General features: G+C 41.3%; 1 protein-coding gene across 2 annotated transcripts in view; it reads left to right on the top strand.

Moving 5' to 3' along the window:
* RNF128 (ring finger protein 128) overlaps nt 1-18,010 on the top strand; it is a 349,513-nt gene extending 331,503 nt beyond the window's left edge. For both annotated transcript variants that reach the window (XM_073543624.1, XM_073543623.1), the window contains exons 4-7: nt 5,326-5,408; nt 8,264-8,360; nt 10,108-10,273; nt 14,866-18,010. In XM_073543624.1, the coding sequence (XP_073399725.1) occupies nt 5,326-5,408; nt 8,264-8,360; nt 10,108-10,273; nt 14,866-14,987 (468 nt within the window). In that variant the 3' untranslated portion in view covers nt 14,988-18,010. The remainder of the gene's footprint in view (nt 1-5,325; nt 5,409-8,263; nt 8,361-10,107; nt 10,274-14,865) is intronic.
* Nucleotides 18,011-18,817: the final 807 nt, after the last annotated feature.

Genomic DNA, 18,817 nt, shown 5'->3' with positions numbered 1-18,817 from the left:
ACAAGCGGAGTCCAGAAAACCGGAGAGGTTGGTAGCTATCGGATTGCAGACCCCTGATCCTATCCACAACAACTAACAGTAGCCGCGGGGGGTTCCTACGATGCCCTAGACCCCTCGATCACAGCCGGAGAACTAAATAGGCCTAAAGAAAGAAAGGGGAAATCTAAACTGCCCCAGAGCAGACCCCAAAGCAATAGGCAGCCCCCAACATATAATGATGGTGAAGCAAGATGAAAACACTAACACAGATAGAAAGATAGGTTGAGCAAACGATGGGGCCCAAGCTAACTAAAAAGGACAGGGTAGAAAAGCTGCTGTCTGCAATCCGTAAAAAACCCTACCAAAAAATGTCCCAACCGTCTGATAGGAAAAACAGGCCCTGAAGTCGCTAGGACTTCAAAAAGACTATATCAGCACTCAGGTAAATTCTGAAGACAGAGCAAAGAGACAAACTGATCAGAGACAAAAATGGAACTCTGCACACCCCCGACCGGGGATGGCTGAACTCCAAAAAACAAGGAAAACAAAACTAATAAGTTCACTAGCAGAGCAAAAACTTATCTTTGGGAAGCAGGAATCAGACTGGTCTCCAAGAATCCAGCAGAGAAATCACCAGCGACTCAGAAGGGCATCGGCTGCCTTATATCCAGTCAGAATTTCCTGTTACCCAGTCATCTACCAGATCAGGTGTTTGGTAATCAGCCTCACTACCTTCCTTCACCAGAAGAGGGAGTTCATCAGACATCCACAGTGAAGGGGAAAATGAACTCACAACAGGGTGCATTATACTATGGGAAGTCAATTGTACTACATGGATGACTTATACTATATGGAGGACTGAGCAGTGTATTATACTATATGGAGGGCTATGAGGAGTGTATTATACTATATGGAGGACTATGGAGAGTGTATTATACTATATGGAGGACTATGGGGTGTAAACTGTAGATGTGCTGCTGATAATGACCCGCCCCAGAGGCAGTAGGGTACTCTGTGCCGGGCCCGCTGACTTCAATGGGAGATGTCAGTGCCTGAGGCCACGGACCGGGTTACTGCCAATCAATGTAAAAGGGTTAGAGTGATGGGGATAAAGTTATTGAGATGACTCATGACACCACCTGTGGTTTCTGGTCAGTTTTACCAGCGCTGCAGGGTAGCTTCTCTGGGACAGATGATGTGGTGCAGCAATGATATTGAAGCTCCCCACAGGTGGAGCTGTAGTCCCAGGGCAGTAGTAATAGGTGTTGAGGGAGAGGGTGCAGTGTTAGGCACAGGGATGCTGCTTCTTGGTGGTATGTGATCGCTGGACACCTAGGGGGTGCTGGACGGCTGACATTTGGTTCATGCAGCACCCGGATAGCCCTTTCTTTAAAGTCTGCAAAGTCTAGATCAGGGTTCTGTAGGGCTGTGATGCGCAGCTGTGCTCTGTGGGTACTGGATAGAAGTCCCTCAATAAAATTGCTCCTTTAACAGTCTGTCTCTATCTTTCACACTGTCTGGGTCAATCTGCTTTATGGCTCGCAGCGCCTCTTGCCGGTTGAGAGCATAGTCCCGTATACTGTCCTGCACTCTATGCTTACACCCAAAGAATCTCATTTTTATTTCAGCTGCAGTTCGGGTGTCAAAGGTGTTTTTTAGCTTAGCCAGAATCTTTTTAACAGTCTCTTTATCAGTGTCCTGCCAGGACTTTACTACTTTGTGCTGCACCAGTTAGCTGCCCAATAAGGATGTTCACTTTTTGGCTTTCAGACAGAGGATACACTTCAAACAAACTGCACAGTCTCTCTTTGAATTCACTCAGGGTATGTGACTCCACTGAGTACTGAGGTAACCAGGCTGCTCCTGGTATATAGGGCATGGACAGCGACATTATGGGGACTGCTGCGGTGGGCGCTGGTTCTTGCGGTGCCATTGAAGCCGCAGCTTCGCTTGCCCCTGCATCTTGTGGCGCTGTGGGGGGTGTGGTGGCGTTCACCGCTGCATCTTCTCTTGCCTCAGACATTCTCTTTCCCCCCCCCTCCCCCTAGTTAAAGTTGGCCAGGCTCTGTGTCTCACTGGCTTACCGGTCGCCGCTCCGCAGGCTGGATGATCGGGGGACACCGGGACTGCAGGCCTCTGCTCCTCACTTCCCACCCGCTGGTCTCTTCCCACGCAGAACCTCACTTTTTATGCTTTCTGGCAGGCTCCGCCCAAGACGGCACGCCCCTTTGGCTTCCTGCGCATGCCAAGTGGCGGGGTAATGGCAGCAAATGCACAATAAGTCCACGGCACACAACAGTCTCTGGCACACAGGACCCAGTGGCAACGGGCTTCGTAAATCCTGTTCGTGACGCCAAAATTGACCCGCCCCGGAGGCAGTAGGGTACTCTGTGCTGGGCCCGCTGATTTCAATGGGAGATGTCACAGTGGCAGTGACCCGGTCCGTGGCCTCAGGCAGTCAATGTAAAAGGGTTAGAGTGATGGGGATAAAGTTATTGAGATGACTCATGACACCACCTGTGGTTTCTGGTCAGTTTGACCAGTGCTGCAGGGTAGCTTCTCTGGGACAGATGATGTGGTGCAGCAATGATGTTGAAGCTCCCCACAGGTGGAGCTGTAGTCCCAGGGCAGTAGTAATAGGTGTTGAGGGAGAGGGTGCAATGTTGGGCACAGGGATGTAGCAGTGCTGAAGGAGTTGCAGGAAGAAGGCAATAACACAACAGGGTGCAGTTTCCTTTACCTTTACTGTGCTTTGTTAGTGCAGTCCAGGATCCAGATCACAGATGGAACAGGAGTTGATTAGCCTGGAAGCAACTTAGGAATCTCTCTATGAAGATGGGTTGTGTAGTCTCCTTCCTAGCACTTATCTGAGGTACTTGCAGTACTGAGTTACACTGAAGTCCCCCTTGCTTGCTCTCTTTAGAACGCCCCTTGTATGGCAGGCAGCCGTAGCCTTCTATCTCTTCTGGCTCACACACGTTACTGCTATGCCTCCGAGTCTTAGTTGGGAACAGAGCATTTACAGCCTTCTGTTCCTCCGGTTTCTGCTGCAGGACCACCAGCAGCCATACAACTTCGGATACCGGACTCCGAACTATGCGCTTGAAGCTAGAAGTGGTCCTGAATTCCCCTCAATCCTCCAGCTCCTCTTTTCCACATCTACACACTTTGCCCTCCTCACAGAACTGACTTAACTTCCCCTTCCCGGCCCCCAGAGAGCAGCTCCTCCCCCAGTTTGGTTCAGAGCTCCCTCTGCTGGCCTGGAGTAGGAACTGTGTTGTATTTAACTGATAGAGAGACCCTTCGTTGCTTCCAAGCATGACATCACCCTCTCTAGGAGGAAGGTAATGCCACTGTGGCGACAATACTCCTGGGGGCACCACAATAACATGATACTGTATGGGGACAGATTGATCCATTAGTGATTGTTCTGTCCCCATCATTCTTTCTCAGTGTTGAATGACTTCAATATTGTTGATAACACTCATTTAGCGGCCTGAACTCAGTGCATGTAAATACAATCGAAATGCTTCTGTGTGATGTGCAATGTGTTAGCATTTGGGGCCCCATTTTAAACTTTGCCTAGGGCCCCACTTTGCCTAAAACCGGCCCTGCTCTAACTATTCTAGGAAAATCTGCAGGAGGCAAATGGCGCTCTGTCCCTCCCGAGTCTCTCCGTATGGCTAAGCAGTACTGTACAGCCACATATAGAGTATTACCATGTTGAGTAGAAGTTGTGGGACAAATTATGGTGCCATTTTTATCCACTTGTGTGAAAATGTAAAATCTGGGGCTAAAACAAAGTCTTGGTGGTTAAAATTGCAGTTATTTTTTTTTTTTCTTCATAGACCAATGGTATGAAATTCTGTGACACACCTGTGGTGTCAATATGATCACTGCACCCCTAGATTAATTAGTTGAGAGGTGTAGTTTTTGAAATGGTGTCACTTATGTTAGATTTTGCTGTTCTGGGAACTCTGGGGGGGGGGGCAAAATTAATATTTTCATGGGGTAACTGTGACTTTATTATGTTCATACCTCAACGTTTGAACCCTTATGTGCTTCACAAAAGTTTATATGTGCTCAGCACACATCTAGATCAGTTCCCTGAGGACTCTAGTTTCCAAAATGGTGTCACTTATGTTTAAATAGTGGAAATACCCCACATCAGGGGCTCTACAAATGCGACATGGCATCCTCTAATTGCTCCAGTAAATTGTGCATTCAAAAGGGGCAAATGGTGTTCCTTCCCTTCCGAAATCTGCCATGTGCCCAAACCGCGGTTTTCCCCCTCATATGGGGCACCTGCATGCTCAGAAGAAATTGCACAACAAAGTTGAGATCCATTTTTTTTTTTTTCTCCTATTGTCCCTGTGAAAATAGAAAAATTTAGATCTGAAGGAAAGAAAATTTTGTGAAAAAAGTTAAATGTTCGGCTTTTTTTTTTTTTTTTTTGCACAGTCCAAAAATTCTTCTGAAGCGCCTGAAGAGATAATAAGCTTCAATGTGGTTTTGAGTACCTTGAGGGGTGCAGTTTTTAGAATGGTGTCACTTTTGGGTATTTTGTTTCATATAGACCCCTCATTTCAAATGTGAGGTGGTCCCTAAAAAAGAAGAAAAAATTTGTACATTTTGTTGGATAAACAAATTGCTGGTCAACTTTTAACCCTTATACCTTCCTAACAAAAAAAATTGCACTGATGTAAAGTAAACATGTGGGAAATGTTATTTATTAAAGGGAACCTGTCAACAGGATTGTGCATAGTAACCTACAGTATCAGGTCGATGCCGTTATACTGATTTTAAATGATACCTTGGTTACATAGTTACATAGGCTGAAAAAAAGACCTAGGTCCTTTAAGTTCAATGGCGCAGAGGTTTAAGGTTATAGCGCCCCCCAGAGTCAGAATTTCTCTGGGCTTTCAGCTGCTGGGGGTAGCAGAGACCCCAGAGAACATGATTCAAGTCGGTCTTTGACAAAGCTACATGTACATTTAAATAGTTTGAAGGTTAAGTCCTGCTGACAAATTTCCTTAAGGAAAAAAAAAAACATGGATGTTGCAAGTAAATGGTGGTTTTTGACAATTTTGTTTTGGGCTTGATATCAACCATTATTAGTAGCAATAATTGTTTATAATTAAGAACAACAATAATTGTCAGATTTTCTCAGCCTTCCTTTTGGTTTCATACAAAAATAAGTTTCCCAATTTTTCAATGAACTTGTTTCCTATGGAAAAACTTGTAGTTATCTTAATGTACTAATGTGGGATATACAATACACAATTATTATTTTCAGTCTGTTGTCCTCCTCTAACCATCATGGATTTGTTTTTCTTCCTCCCTCAGGTGCTTGGGGTGGATGGTGATAGCTGTGCTGTTTGTATTGAAGCATACAAAGCAAATGATGTTGTGCGCATCTTAACATGCAAGTAAGTAGCGAAGAAAGCGAAAGTATTCACATAAGACTGAAAGTTGTGTACAGTTTTATTAAATGATGCACAGGAAAAAGTGTTACTTTCAATCTCTAGAAAATTGTCTAATTTAGCTCTTTATTATTATTATTTTTTTTTTTTTTTTCTTAAATGACCTCTCGGGTTAAATAAGCGGTGTCCCATAACTGCGAATTATCTATTTTTTCCATTCCGATGGGATATATAGAAGATTCTGTTCTCGAGTTGGCACCATCCTTCTAATATTCACTGAGACGTCAGGGTAAAAGATGATGCTCTGAGTTCACCTCTTCTCCCACCAAGTACCACATGCCTTTTATGTCGTACTGGTTGTGCTACAGCTGATGGTACAGTTCTTAGAGGTAGAGATGGACATCACGGAACTACTTAATGTTACAAATTAAGCTCAATGTCATGTAAAGCCACCAACAAATCAAATGTTTTTTTATTATACTCAAAAACATGAAGTAAAACGAGTCTAGCAGCTTAAAGACTTGCAGCTCTCGCTAGAACAGCCCGACGCCGGGTTTCGCCCACTGCTTCTTCAGTTGGTCTTATTGTGCTACTTGTCTATTACTGATATTCCTTGATATGGTTGACACTGTTGTTGGATGTTGAACCAACTCTAGTTTTGAAAAACAAATTTTATGCGGGTTATGAAGGAAATGAGTAAATAGGGGTATATCTGGTTGCTTTGACTGTTTGTCTTTTATGTGATGTAAGGCTAAGTGTAAGGCTGAGTTCACATGTAGCACGTTTTTGCGGCGGTTTTAAACGCACGATTTTGCCGCGAAAATGCGAGAAATAAGCATCCCATGCATTCCTATGGAATTCCGCAATGCTGTGCTAATGCTGCGGTTTTCTCCACGGCGGGATCGCTTCGCGGTAAACGCAGCATGCTCATTAATTTAGCGGAATCGTGGCGATCCCGCACCCATAGGAATGCATTGTTCTGCTTACTTTCCGCATGTGGCTGTGCACACCATGCAAAATTTGCGGATGGTACCCACGGTCTGGAGGAGAGGAGACTGTCCTCTGGGCTTTGGGCACCATATCCCAGTAAAAAATAGAACTTAAAATAAAAAATATTGTTATTCTTACCTTCCGGCGTCCCGCGCAGCCTTCCCGCCTCTCTCCACGCTCCCGGTCCCAGTAATACTTTGTGAGAATGACCGCGATGGCGTCCGTTCTCACGTGATCGCGATGGTCTCGCGGTCATTTGCGATGACGTTGGAGTGTGACATCATCGCGAATGACCGAGATGTCGCGATCCCGCGAGAACGGACGCCATCGCGGTCATTCTCGCAAAGGATTACTGGGACCGGGAGCATGGAGAGAGACGGGAAGCTGCGCGGGACGCCGGAAGGTAAGAATAACAATATTTATTTTTTTTACATCCTATCTTTTACTACTGATGCCGCATAGGCAGCATTAGTAGTAAAATGTTGGTCACACTCGTCAAACACTATGTTTGACGAGTGTGACCAACCTGTCAATCCGTTCTCCAAGTGATGCTCCAGATCGCTTGGAAAAATGCTAGCATTCAGCAAGCTAATTACGCTTGCAAAATGCTAGTTTTTCCGCGGGAAAATCGCGGGAATTTAAAATGCGATTTTTTTTTCCTGCGGACTGGAATCCGGAATTCTCGCGGTCACTTCCGTGAGAGTTACGCTACGTGTGAACATAGCTTAACACTACATTTCCCATATAGTAAAGGTATCTGGTGCCCCTTTTTCTTTTGTCATGCACTATACTGATTACCTCCATACACAAAATGAGTTTGATTTGCTAATTAAAGGTGTTTAAGAATTATAGTGACATTTGTTTACTTTTCTATTGCTGGAGAATCCCTCTAAGGCCAGGGTCACACGAGCGTATAAATTGGACGAGTTATCTATTTTTAATTTATTTTTTTTTCTTCAATGGAGCAGTGTTGATGTTACTTTTTTTTTTTTTTTTTTTTTTTAAAGACCAGAATCCAGTCTGTGAAAACAATCGGAGCATGCTTTGATTTCACACCGACACCAGGAGACGCTCACCCATTCAAGACTATGGGAGCATGGAAAATATCAGACTGGACTCGGATTATATCTGAGAGCCATCTGATTGCTCCTCACAGTATGTTCCGATTCTGCCAGCCGACAGAATCTGATGGCACTATACTGTGATTCTAAGCAAGCTCGGATCAAAGTTTGATAGCATTCTCATTTGTATACACGACCCGTTTCTTGTGTATGAGAAAATCTATGCACGTGTGACCCTAGCCTAAGGCATGGTGCCCACGGTCCACATACACAGAATCGAGGACTAGATCCTATTCGATCAGGGACACTTTGACAGCAAGATTATGTGCAAAAGCATGAATTTTCTCATTCATCCTGCACTGGCATCATGGTTTCTATTAATTCAATTATAGAGTAGACTGGCAAGAGACCAGTGCAGCTTCAGAATGTGGGTGGTAAGGAGATGAATCCTATTATATTTTTATGTTTTCTAGTAACAAACAAGTAAGGATTAGCTCGATATCCCCTTTAAGAACTAATCCTCATCCTACCCTGAGCCATGCTAGTGTTGGCTAATACACTGCTACACAATGGCTGACATGTGGTGTTCATGTGAGTGATCGGCAGACCGAAGGCCTCAAGAGGAGGCAAATTCATGTGATGGCATTTTTGAAGATGGAGAACTGTTCTGTCTCAGGGCCACTGTGATGATCCCTCCAAAAGTTTTGTTGTGTATTTGTTTATATTCATATTTATCTGTATTGTTACTGTATCGGCTACTTTACTCTGTTTAAAATATACGTGTATTTTTTTTTTTTTTTTTTTAAATAGCCATTTCTTCCACAAGAATTGCATTGATCCTTGGCTGTTGGAGCACCGAACATGCCCAATGTGCAAGTGTGACATTCTGAAGTCATTAGGAATTGCAGTAAGTAACATCAAGACTAAATCGATTTTTGTATACATTTTTTTTTTTTCTGATGGATGAACTGCATTACATGCTGCCTTTTTTTTAATTTTTTTATTTTTCTAGATTTTTGCTTTATTTTCTGTATACGGTTAGACGTTTGCAACAGTACTTGCAGGCCAAACCAAGGAATGTAACAGACTGAGAAAAAGAATTGAGGCTCTGATACACATACACATTAAGTAAACTTTATAAAGATCAGCGCCAAATGAAATGTAGACACTCGTAGAATATATATAGTTTTTTTTTTTAATTCATATTGGTACAAAAATACAATTAGGTATGGTTATGAACAACAAGTGTGGTGGTCACCCCAAGAATGCTGTTATAAATATAACTTAAACTAAGGTGCTACAGATGCTGTAGACAAGTAATGTATAGCTATGACCTGACCAGCAGATGGTGATTATTCTGACTCTCTTCAAGGCAGTATGAGTCTCTAAATCCTTAGCCATCAATCCCTTAGATAATTGTTTGCTTGTTGTACTCACATGCCAGGCGTCCTCAGATAGTGCCAACTCAGCCAACGGTGACTTGTAATAAGAGTCCAGGAAAAACAGAGTTGATGGAAAGAGTAATCCCAAACAGAGAAGTATACATATGTGCATCCAAAGATGGCTACAGCAAACCGATAATGACGAAGGGAGGAGCAAAGGCTAACATCATCAACTACAGAAGGGAAGAAGGGACAAACTTCAAAGAGCAGGGCTTCTCCCTAGCAACCACATAATGCAATGCATAACATAGAAATACATAAGTTTTTCCCACACAACAGTGATACAATAAATTCTGAACTGAGTGAGGCTGGACACGTCTAGTTGGAATGTGGCTGGGAGTATGCAAATTGCATACTTTAGGTCACGCGATCACCCACTTTCACTGGCAAAAGCGGAGAAACCTGACTGCATGCGGTAAGGATTCCAATGTCTACAATCACATAGAGTAACTGCAGGCTCTTTTTTTAGAAAAACAGATAACCGTTTTAGTATATAAAAACTTAAAATGGTGAGATACTGTGCAAAATAAAAGGCAGACTAGTGATGCAACCATGACGCGTGTTTTACGGTTGTCTTCCCCATATTTGACTAAAGTTAGCTGAACCCACCAATATCATCAGGATCAGCTGACTGTCTAATGTGTGAGGGATTCCCGGCTCTTCTGACAAATGATGTTGAAGAGAGAAAGATCACATTGGATTTCTAACAAAACATGAGCACTTACCCAAGTAAAGTGTTCCTGTGTATGGAGGAGTCAGTTCAGGTTGCTGTAGGCCAACAATAGCTCAGAGAAGGCTACCTAATGTGCATGCAGGGCTTAGAATTTGCACGTGTTCTTTGTTTTAGTACCACTCCTGGTTTTAGCTTGGACTACTGACCGAAATACACCCGTGTAACATTGCCACATACTGTAAACAGCAGGTAAACTTCACATTAAAAATACAGCAAAGCTTATTAATGATGCCCCAAATTTTATTAGGAGGAAAAAACCTTTTAGCAACAAAAAGAAAAAAACTATTTTTAAGCCCCGCCACAATCACTGTGTTATAGGACTGGCCTTATCCCCAATAGGCTCTACACAGGAGTAATTCAACTTTACTATTTTTTGTACAGAAATGAGCCACAAAATGAAGATCTAAAACATTATTGCTCTTAAAGAAAATAACACTGGCTACATTGTGGTAATGTGTTTCTCATCTTCTCAATGTAAGGCTGATGAAGAAGAGACAGACACCACTATGGCAATATCCTCTGTATCTAGTGAGATTCTGCAAACTACGATGCAGATGGAGGAGGAGACCCGCAGTGACAACGCATCGTCTGGGTATGCCTCTGTCCGAGGTCTTGAAGACCTTCCAGAAGAATCACATGGCCTATGTGAGTATCCTTGTATTAATGTAAGACTTCATTCCAGTATGTTAAAGAGAACTTGTCACCACGTTTCCAGGACCTAAACTACTGCCACCACCTTCTGTTTCACTTAATTAGGATCCTAGCAATCCACTTCAAACTGTCTGGCATACCTGGGGAAGTTAATGTTATGCATTGCTCTCCCTATATAGTAGTCAACACTAAGCATCTGATGGATGGGATAGAAGAACCAGCTGAAGATGGTGAGTGAAAACCTGGTAAGGACCGTGAATATAGGTGAATAAAAGTGAGGAGAATAAATTGCTTGTTAAAATTGCCTTTGATTATTTTTTGGCACCACAACATAAAAAAAAAAAAAAAAAAAAATATATATATATATATATATATATATATATATATATATATATATATATATATAATGAAAAATTAGTGTGTAGGGCAATTAAACCGCTATAGCATAATGTGTGTGTGTGTAAAATATAGGTAGATAGATATATACTGTATATATAGATAGATAGAGATATATATATATATATCCATATATATCTATCTATCTCATATGTTAAGGTTTGGGCACCCCTATTAATGTTAACCTTTTTTCTTTATAACAATTTTGGTTTTTGCAACAGCTATTTCTGTTTCATATATCTAATAACTGATGGGCTCAGTTATGTTTCTGGATTCAAATGAGGTTTATTGTACTAACAGAAAATGTGCAATCTGCATTTAAACAAAATTTGACCGTGCAAAAGTATGGGCACCTCAACATAAAAGTGACATTAATATTTTGTAGATCCTCCTTTTGCAAAAATAACAGCCTCTAGTCACTTCCTGTAGCTATTAATGAGTTCCTGGATGAAGGTATCTGTGACCATTCCTGTTTACAAAACAATTCCAGTTCAGTTAAGTTTGATGGTTGCCGAGCATGGACAGCCCACTTCAAATCATCCCACAGATGTTCAATGATATTCAGGTCTGGGGACTGGGATGGCCATTCCAGAACATTGCAATTGTTCCTCTGCATGAATGCCTGAGTAGATTTGGAGCGGTGTTTTGGATCATTGTCTTGCTGAAATATCCATCCCCTGCGCAACTTCAACTTCGTCACTGATTCTTGCACATTATTGTCAAGAATCTGCTGATACTGAGTTGAATCCATGCGACCCTCAACTTTAACAAGATTCCCGGTGCCGGCATTGGCCACACAGCCCCAAAGCATGATGGAACCTCCACCAAATTTTACTGTGGGTAGCAAGTGATTTCTTGGAATGCTGTGTTTTTTAGCCTCCATGCATAACGCTTTTTTGTATGACCAAACAACTCAATCTTTGTTTCATCAGTCCACAGGACCTTCTTCCAAAATGTAACTGGCTTGTCCAAATGTGCTTTTGCATACCTCAGGCGACTGTTTGTGGCATGCTTGCAGAAACGGCTTCTTTCGCATCACTCTCCCATACAGCTTCTCCTTGTGCAAAGTGTGCTGTATTGTTGACCGATGCACAGTGACACCATCTGCAGCAAGATGATGCTGCAGGTCTTTGGAGGTGGTCTGTGGATTGTCCTTGACTGTTCCCACCATTCTTCTCTGCCTTTCTGATATTTTTCTTGGCCTGCCACTTCTGGGCTTAACAAGAACTGTACCTGTGTTCTTCCATTTCCTTACTATGTTCCTCACAGTGGAAACTGACAGCTTTTCAGGGGAAGGATACAAAAAGTTGTCTCAGCGATTTAACCTATGTTGAATAATCTTTGTTTTCAGATCATTTGAGAGTTGTTTTGAGGAGCCCATGATGCCACTCTTCATAGGAGAATCAAATAGGAGAACTACTTGCAAGTGGCCACCTTAAATACCTTTTCTCATGATTTGATACACCTGGCTATGAAGTTCAAAGCTCAATGAGGTTACAAAACCAATTTAGTGCTTCAGGAAGTCAGTAAAAAGTAGTTAGGAGTGCTCAAATCAAGAAAATGATAAGGGTGCCCATACTTTTGCACCTGTCAAATTTTGTTTAAATGCAGATTGCACATTTTGTGTTAGTACAATAAACCTCATTTGAATCCAGAAATATAACGGAGTCCATCAGTTATTAGATATATGAAACTGAAATAGCTGTTGCAAAGACTAAAATTGTTAAAGAAAAAAGGTAAACATTAATAGGGGTGCCCGAAAATATATATATATATACACATCTACACATATATATACATCCACACACAAAAAATGCAGGGAAAAATGTGAAGTATATAACACAATAAACGATGCTCAAGTTTGGCTAAGTGTGCAATAAATGCAATGTGCAAGGAATATGCAAAAAGTGTCTATGAACCGTGAGCATATATATCGAAACAGATCAAGGTGGTAAATGTCACGTGCGCTGCTGACTTAAGAATAGTGCCAACAAATAGGGCCATGAAGGGCTGTAATGGTGGAATTGATTACCTGCAGATGCCAGGAGGTGGGAGAAGCGGTGTGCCAGTGGAACGCGCGTTTTGGAAGTCTCCTTCGTGCATTTTTTGCATACTTTGCACCCCTGCAGATTTTTGCACAATTGTTTGCATACTTATTTTTTACAATTCCGGCACAGTGCACTTGCACCTTGCCACAGGTCCATGTATCTTCTGTGATATTTGTTTGCACACCTTTTTGCACTTATTGCACTTTATACAACCACGAGCTGCTTACACAATTTTTTTCAATGGGTTCATTTTAAATCTGCGACAGGTTGTGTGGTATTGAGGATTTTTTTTTTTTTTAATTTGAGTAGACACTGGTCGTATTAACTATTGCCTATCAATTTGGCTATATATACTCATTATGCTATAGCTGTTTTAATTGCCTTATACACTAATTTTTCATTATACATTTTATATATATATTTATGTTGTGCCAAAAAAAAATAATCAATAAAGGCCATTTTAACAAGCAATTTATTCTCCTCACTTTTATCCAACTATATTCACGGTCCTTACCAGGTTTTCACTCACCATCTTCAGTTGGTTCTTCTATTCCATACCGGGTGGTCTGCCACCCAATCGCTTGGGAGAGGGCACTTCGTCCACATAGGTGTTCACCACATTGAACCATCGAGTTAAATAATTCTATTTGAGTTGTTCCCTCCCTCTTCTAATCTGATGGATGGGAACAGACCAACCTCTGCGCCAACTGTGAACCTATAATTTAGCCCACAGATCAAAAGCGAAGGGGCTGAGCTAGCAGGCTTACAGCAGGTGCCGAGGTTGGACCAACAGGTGGAATAATGGAGTTTCGAGGAGGAACTTTTAACCCCTTTATGACCTAATATATATTTTCATAGGTCGTCTCCTCCTCTCTAATGCGTGCTATGGCGCAGAGCCCACACCTTTCCGTCACATGACAGCTGGTCTGATCAGCTGTCATGTCCCCCTAACAGCCACTGGTGGAATAGCAATCCACCCGTGGCTGTTAAATGTCACTGTCCATCTCTAACAGCGGCATTTAACTTGTTCAAACAAGATTTGCGTCATTAGGTCCACCCATCGGCACCCGTGTCACATGACCACGGGGCATCAATGGGTTGATATGACAACGCGGGATCTGCAGGAGACCCCTGTGGTTGTTATTGCGGAACTGCTATGAGTGCAGCTCCATGTGCGGCATTCATAGCAGATGAGCATTTTTGTAAAACGGATCAGGGCTGCAGCAAAAACTGAAAAACCCAAGGTGGTAAAGGGGTTAAACTATAGTTATGGTGATACACCTCGATTTACTGTATGTAGTTACTAGTATATGCCATTCATGAAGCTCTTGAAGCATCTTTGTCTAAACATGTACAAATGGGCATTAAAGTGATTTTGAGCCTTCAAAAAATTCAAGTAAAATATGAGGATCAAGTGTAACACACTGCTACTGAATAGTGGAGTACAAAGCTAGACGATTGAGCTATGCGAGGGATCACCCAAAATGCATACATTACAGGGCTTTCACATCTAAAGAATTGGCATATTGCTAGGATATGCTCTCCTCTCACCTAATCATAGGATCAGAAGAACCTCGGTGTCTGTAGAGACCACTGGCAGACCCTTCCACTGTCTCGCTCCACCCCAGTGGGTGGGAAACACCCTGCCAACCGCAGTTCACTACACAGCTGCTGACTGGACCCTTGGTATCCCAGTCTGACACTGCGCTAACCTAACACTGATGAAAATCTGATCCAAAAACATTAATGAAAATTGTTTTCTAGTATGCAAAATACAAGATGGGAAGGTTCGCTCAAAGTCATCACATTCTCTTTGCTAATAGGACGTAAGCTTGAGACCCCAGGGGTGAGGTACTGTAGCTTCTACAGCCAATCCACCCTGTGTGCACGCACATATTTACCGTGACCCTTTAGGAAATGAAATCTGATTGCAGGATACATGTAACATGGCCCATTTTCTATTTTTTATGACTGTTTTGATAAATTTGCCCCATCATATTGACACTTGCCGGTCTTTAAGTCTAAGCCAGGGCTGTTAACTATGATACTATATTTAACTAGTACATGTACATCGATGACTTGCTAAATCAGTTTGTCCAGAAAACGTGTCTCCTGATGACTCCAACCTCTTTTCTTTTGTAGATGAGGAAGTAGGCCTTGTAAACCACGACCCAGCAACTACAGCCGTTGAAATCCTGCCTCACGTGGATAATCCAACATTTGAAAGTGAAGATGGCGCCCACATTCGGAACATGCATTCTTGAGCAAAACGATGAAAGGACAATGCACATAAGAGCTCTTCACATCCAGTTTCCTGAATAGTTTTAATCCCAATTTTTCTAAATGGAAGCATTGACTCTAGAAGGCATCACCCCTACAGTCCAAAGAAATGGAGATGAGCGGCGTTTTGACATGGCCTAGCTGGATCTTACAGACTCGTGTAATGCAATTTTAAGTGCTTTTACTCAGGTTTAAGTAGGATTTAAGTAAAAATACAAATTAAACCTTGACACAGTGCATATTTTATTACAATGACACACTTACATTTTATATATCAATTTGTGACTATATTGGATTTTCCCGGTCATGCACTAGATACCTCACTAAATATATAATTCTATATTTACTAGATCACGCTTTAATGTCACGTTCATGAAATTTTAATATTTTCACAGGAATTAATTTGCAGTATTTGTCAATGGCAGAAAATGACACATTCCTCTTTTTATAGACTGTGTAAACGGCAGACTTTGCTTGTCCAGCAAGTGTGGCAGTTCTACCATACTGTTATTTAAAGGGTTATTTCACCACTCGCCTCCTGATCATGAAGTTAGGGTGCCAGAATAATACGTTAAGGTTATTGAGAGTCGGAATGCATCTGCTAAAAGAAGCCGTAATCCTGCTTATTTCTATTTCGCTGTATTAGATTTAATGGATCTGTCTACATTTTTCAAGATTTACAAAGGAAGATTTCTTAAAAAATGACCTAGAAAATTATTTGGCCTATTAAATGGCTAGTAAAATGAATAGTTTTTATTAATCCCAAATTACTGGTAAATCTAGCCTTGATAGAATGCCAAAAGTCAATGTTAAGGATAAAACAAAAGTTGCAAATTTTGTGACTTTTATTTGCATAGTACTTGAAGTGATTCAGCAGCAAAATCTTCAGGGGTTGCATGCAGATATTGTAGTGGATTGTGTTAGAGGTTTGCAATAAAAATTTGCATAAATCTTTAGAATGCTGCCAATTTAAAAATCCCACCACTAGTCAATTTATGTGCATAAAAAATCAAAAACATGCGGTTAGTTAAAAAAAAAAAAAAAAAAAAATACCAGCTATGTATTTTTTTTAATGCTGCGGATTTTCTGCACACAAATCCTCCCCATGTGCATTGAACCTGTTTGTTGCATACAGATTTAGCTGTGATTGTACCATTGATTCTTACATTTCACCCTTTACCTTTGTGTGAAATCCAATGAAAATACACAACAAAATACATAGGTTGTGGAATTAAAATTCCATAGCATGTCCTCCAATCCACATTGGAAGATTCTGCTATGTAGATCTTCATTGCTGAATATGCATCAATTCCACCAGATCTTAAAGGGGTTATCTGGGACTATATTAATGCTTTACTCAGGACTAGTGATGAGCGACCATGCTCTGATAAGGTGTTAGTGACTTTGGCGCACTCCAAAAAAAAAAAAAGTTCAAGATCCCGCAGCAACATATCTCATGGCTGTTCGACTGTCACAGCACATGCAGGGAATGCCTAACAAACAGGCAATCCCTGCATGTGTTGTGGCTGTCTAATACCTATGAGACATGCAGCGGCGGGGACTCTAACATATTTATCGAGCACAGCGAAGACACTGTTAAGCACTCTAACACCTGACCATGCTGGGAGAACACTTTATTCAAGCATGTTCGTCGCTCATCACTAAGAAGGACCTAAGAACTATCAGGCTGGTAGTTACTACTTGCCTACACAGAGTGGTCACAGACCACTCCTGTGCCTTCTGCTGACTTCGGAATGGTGGCTTCTCTTTTTGCTCTGCTCTGTTCACGGGGTGTGACTGCCGATGTCATGCTTATTGACAACCAGCTCCCAGCTGCCTTACTCTAAGAAGCCAGCTGTCATTCAGCATGATGCTGGCAGTCACACCCCATCAATAGAACAGTCAGGAAGAAGTGCTTCTATTTGAATGTGGAGCAGCTGAATCTCCAGTAGGAGCGGTCCGTGACCGCTCTGAGGTGGTAGCGGATAGAACAGTCAGGTAGTTGGTACCCACCGACCTGCCTATTTTTTTTTTTGGCCAATGGTAAAAAATAAAAGTCCTGGATAACCCTTTTAACATACATGATTTAACAGCTTTAAGGGACTTGATAATAAAAATTAAACATAGTTGTTACTGGGGTTGGTAATATCACATTTCTATAGTTTTTCATCCAACCATTGATGAGACTGAGAAGTCGAAGATGAAAATTCCTTTCCCTATATTTTTTTGTTTTTTTTCTAATTTGATGCTGCAACAGTTGATTTCCACATTTCTGGCTAAGGAAATGAGTGGGCATAGCAATCATTTTTTTTCTGAGAGTATTAAAAAGGATCACGCCCCCTTGGGTAACAATACTAGTTTTACATTCAAGGGAGGGAACATAGAGGAGCAGGAATGAAAAACATACCTTGCCAGATTCAGGAGAATATCGGCATTTTCAGCAGGTAAAAAGAAGACATTTTATGCCAAGTGACAAGTCCGTTTTAATATTGATTGATAGGTGTACCCCCGAGGTACTCTGTATTACTTTGTAGCAGAAGAAGTTCCTTGATAGACCGATATACAAATAAGGGGAGATAATTCATTGTTCAGCAATAGTGATGAATTTTGAGCGAGGTTGAAGTTGATTTGGAGAATATATGAATTGATAGATTTAATGGCTTTTTATAGTAAATTATGAATGGAGAAATTGGAATCCAATAATTCAGCAACACATTTTATAGAATTTATACTTGCTAATAACCTTTTACGTGATGTGAACGCTGATCTCCAATGGTATCCCTTATTTGTAACTTAAAGGAAACGCACTTTATTTCCATGTTCTTTATTGCAGTAACTGTGTAAATTTAATGTGAACAGAAAAGTGTGTATGGCAAAATAATGATGCTTTTTAACTTTTTGTTTCTGTATAAAATTTAGCAACACTGTATCTGAAAATTTTTAAAATTCTGTAAAATATGTATCTAAATCCTATTAGTAAATTGTGTAAATAAATCTTATTCCAATATTTTTGTTGTGCACCTGGATTATTTTTACATTCAATCTACATCCTAAAATCATATCTTTTCTAAAACAAATTGCCATCTTTAAGCCCTTCTTTATTCAGATTTCCTTTGTCTTCAAACTGCAAGATTTTTGTATATTGTTGCCATGCTCTCATCTATTTACTAAAGGGACCAAACTAGTCTGTATAGTTAGTGTAAGCATCATGGAGCAGATACAACTTGCAGTCTCCACTTTGGTGCATGCGGATACATGGACTCTCATTTATGTGTTACATACAGCCTACTTTATGTATGACTTCCATCTTTAGTGTGGCTCACTACCTCCTGCACTAGACATAAGGCTGGCAACACATGCCAGTCCGACAAGGCACTGTGATTACAGCACTGGACGCAGGTCTACGGAACTCAGTCAACAGCTTCGTAGCCATAGATGAGGGAGTTTTGAGTTTGCACCAGGAGACTCACAGCTGATTGGGAAATTAGACTATATGTGGACAGGATTAACCCAGTGCATCTGTCTTTCTAAATTGGATATTAATTTTATAGGCAATTTTAAGAAATGTGAAATATATAATTTGGCTTTTGAGGACTGAAGCACATCACTTGTGCTAGTTTCTCAATGTCAAGCATCCGCTCAAGCAAGGACCCTTTTCCTGCCCTTTTATGGATAAGAGTGGTATGCATACTGAACAGGAGGCATTTTGACTCTCACAAATTTAGATGTATAGGTTGCAAATACTTATCGGACTCCTTCAGATGTCTGTTTTTCACATGCATGTTCTTAGATTTTCAAGGACAGATCTCGTACG

The sequence above is a fragment of the Dendrobates tinctorius genome, unplaced genomic scaffold, assembly GCF_039654945.1.
Source record: "Dendrobates tinctorius isolate UK_male_01 unplaced genomic scaffold, ASM3965494v1 ptg000133l, whole genome shotgun sequence".
NCBI classification, from domain to species: domain Eukaryota; kingdom Metazoa; phylum Chordata; class Amphibia; order Anura; family Dendrobatidae; genus Dendrobates; species Dendrobates tinctorius.
Note: the sequence above shows the minus strand (reverse complement) of the source record. Positions and strands in the feature narration are given on the sequence as shown.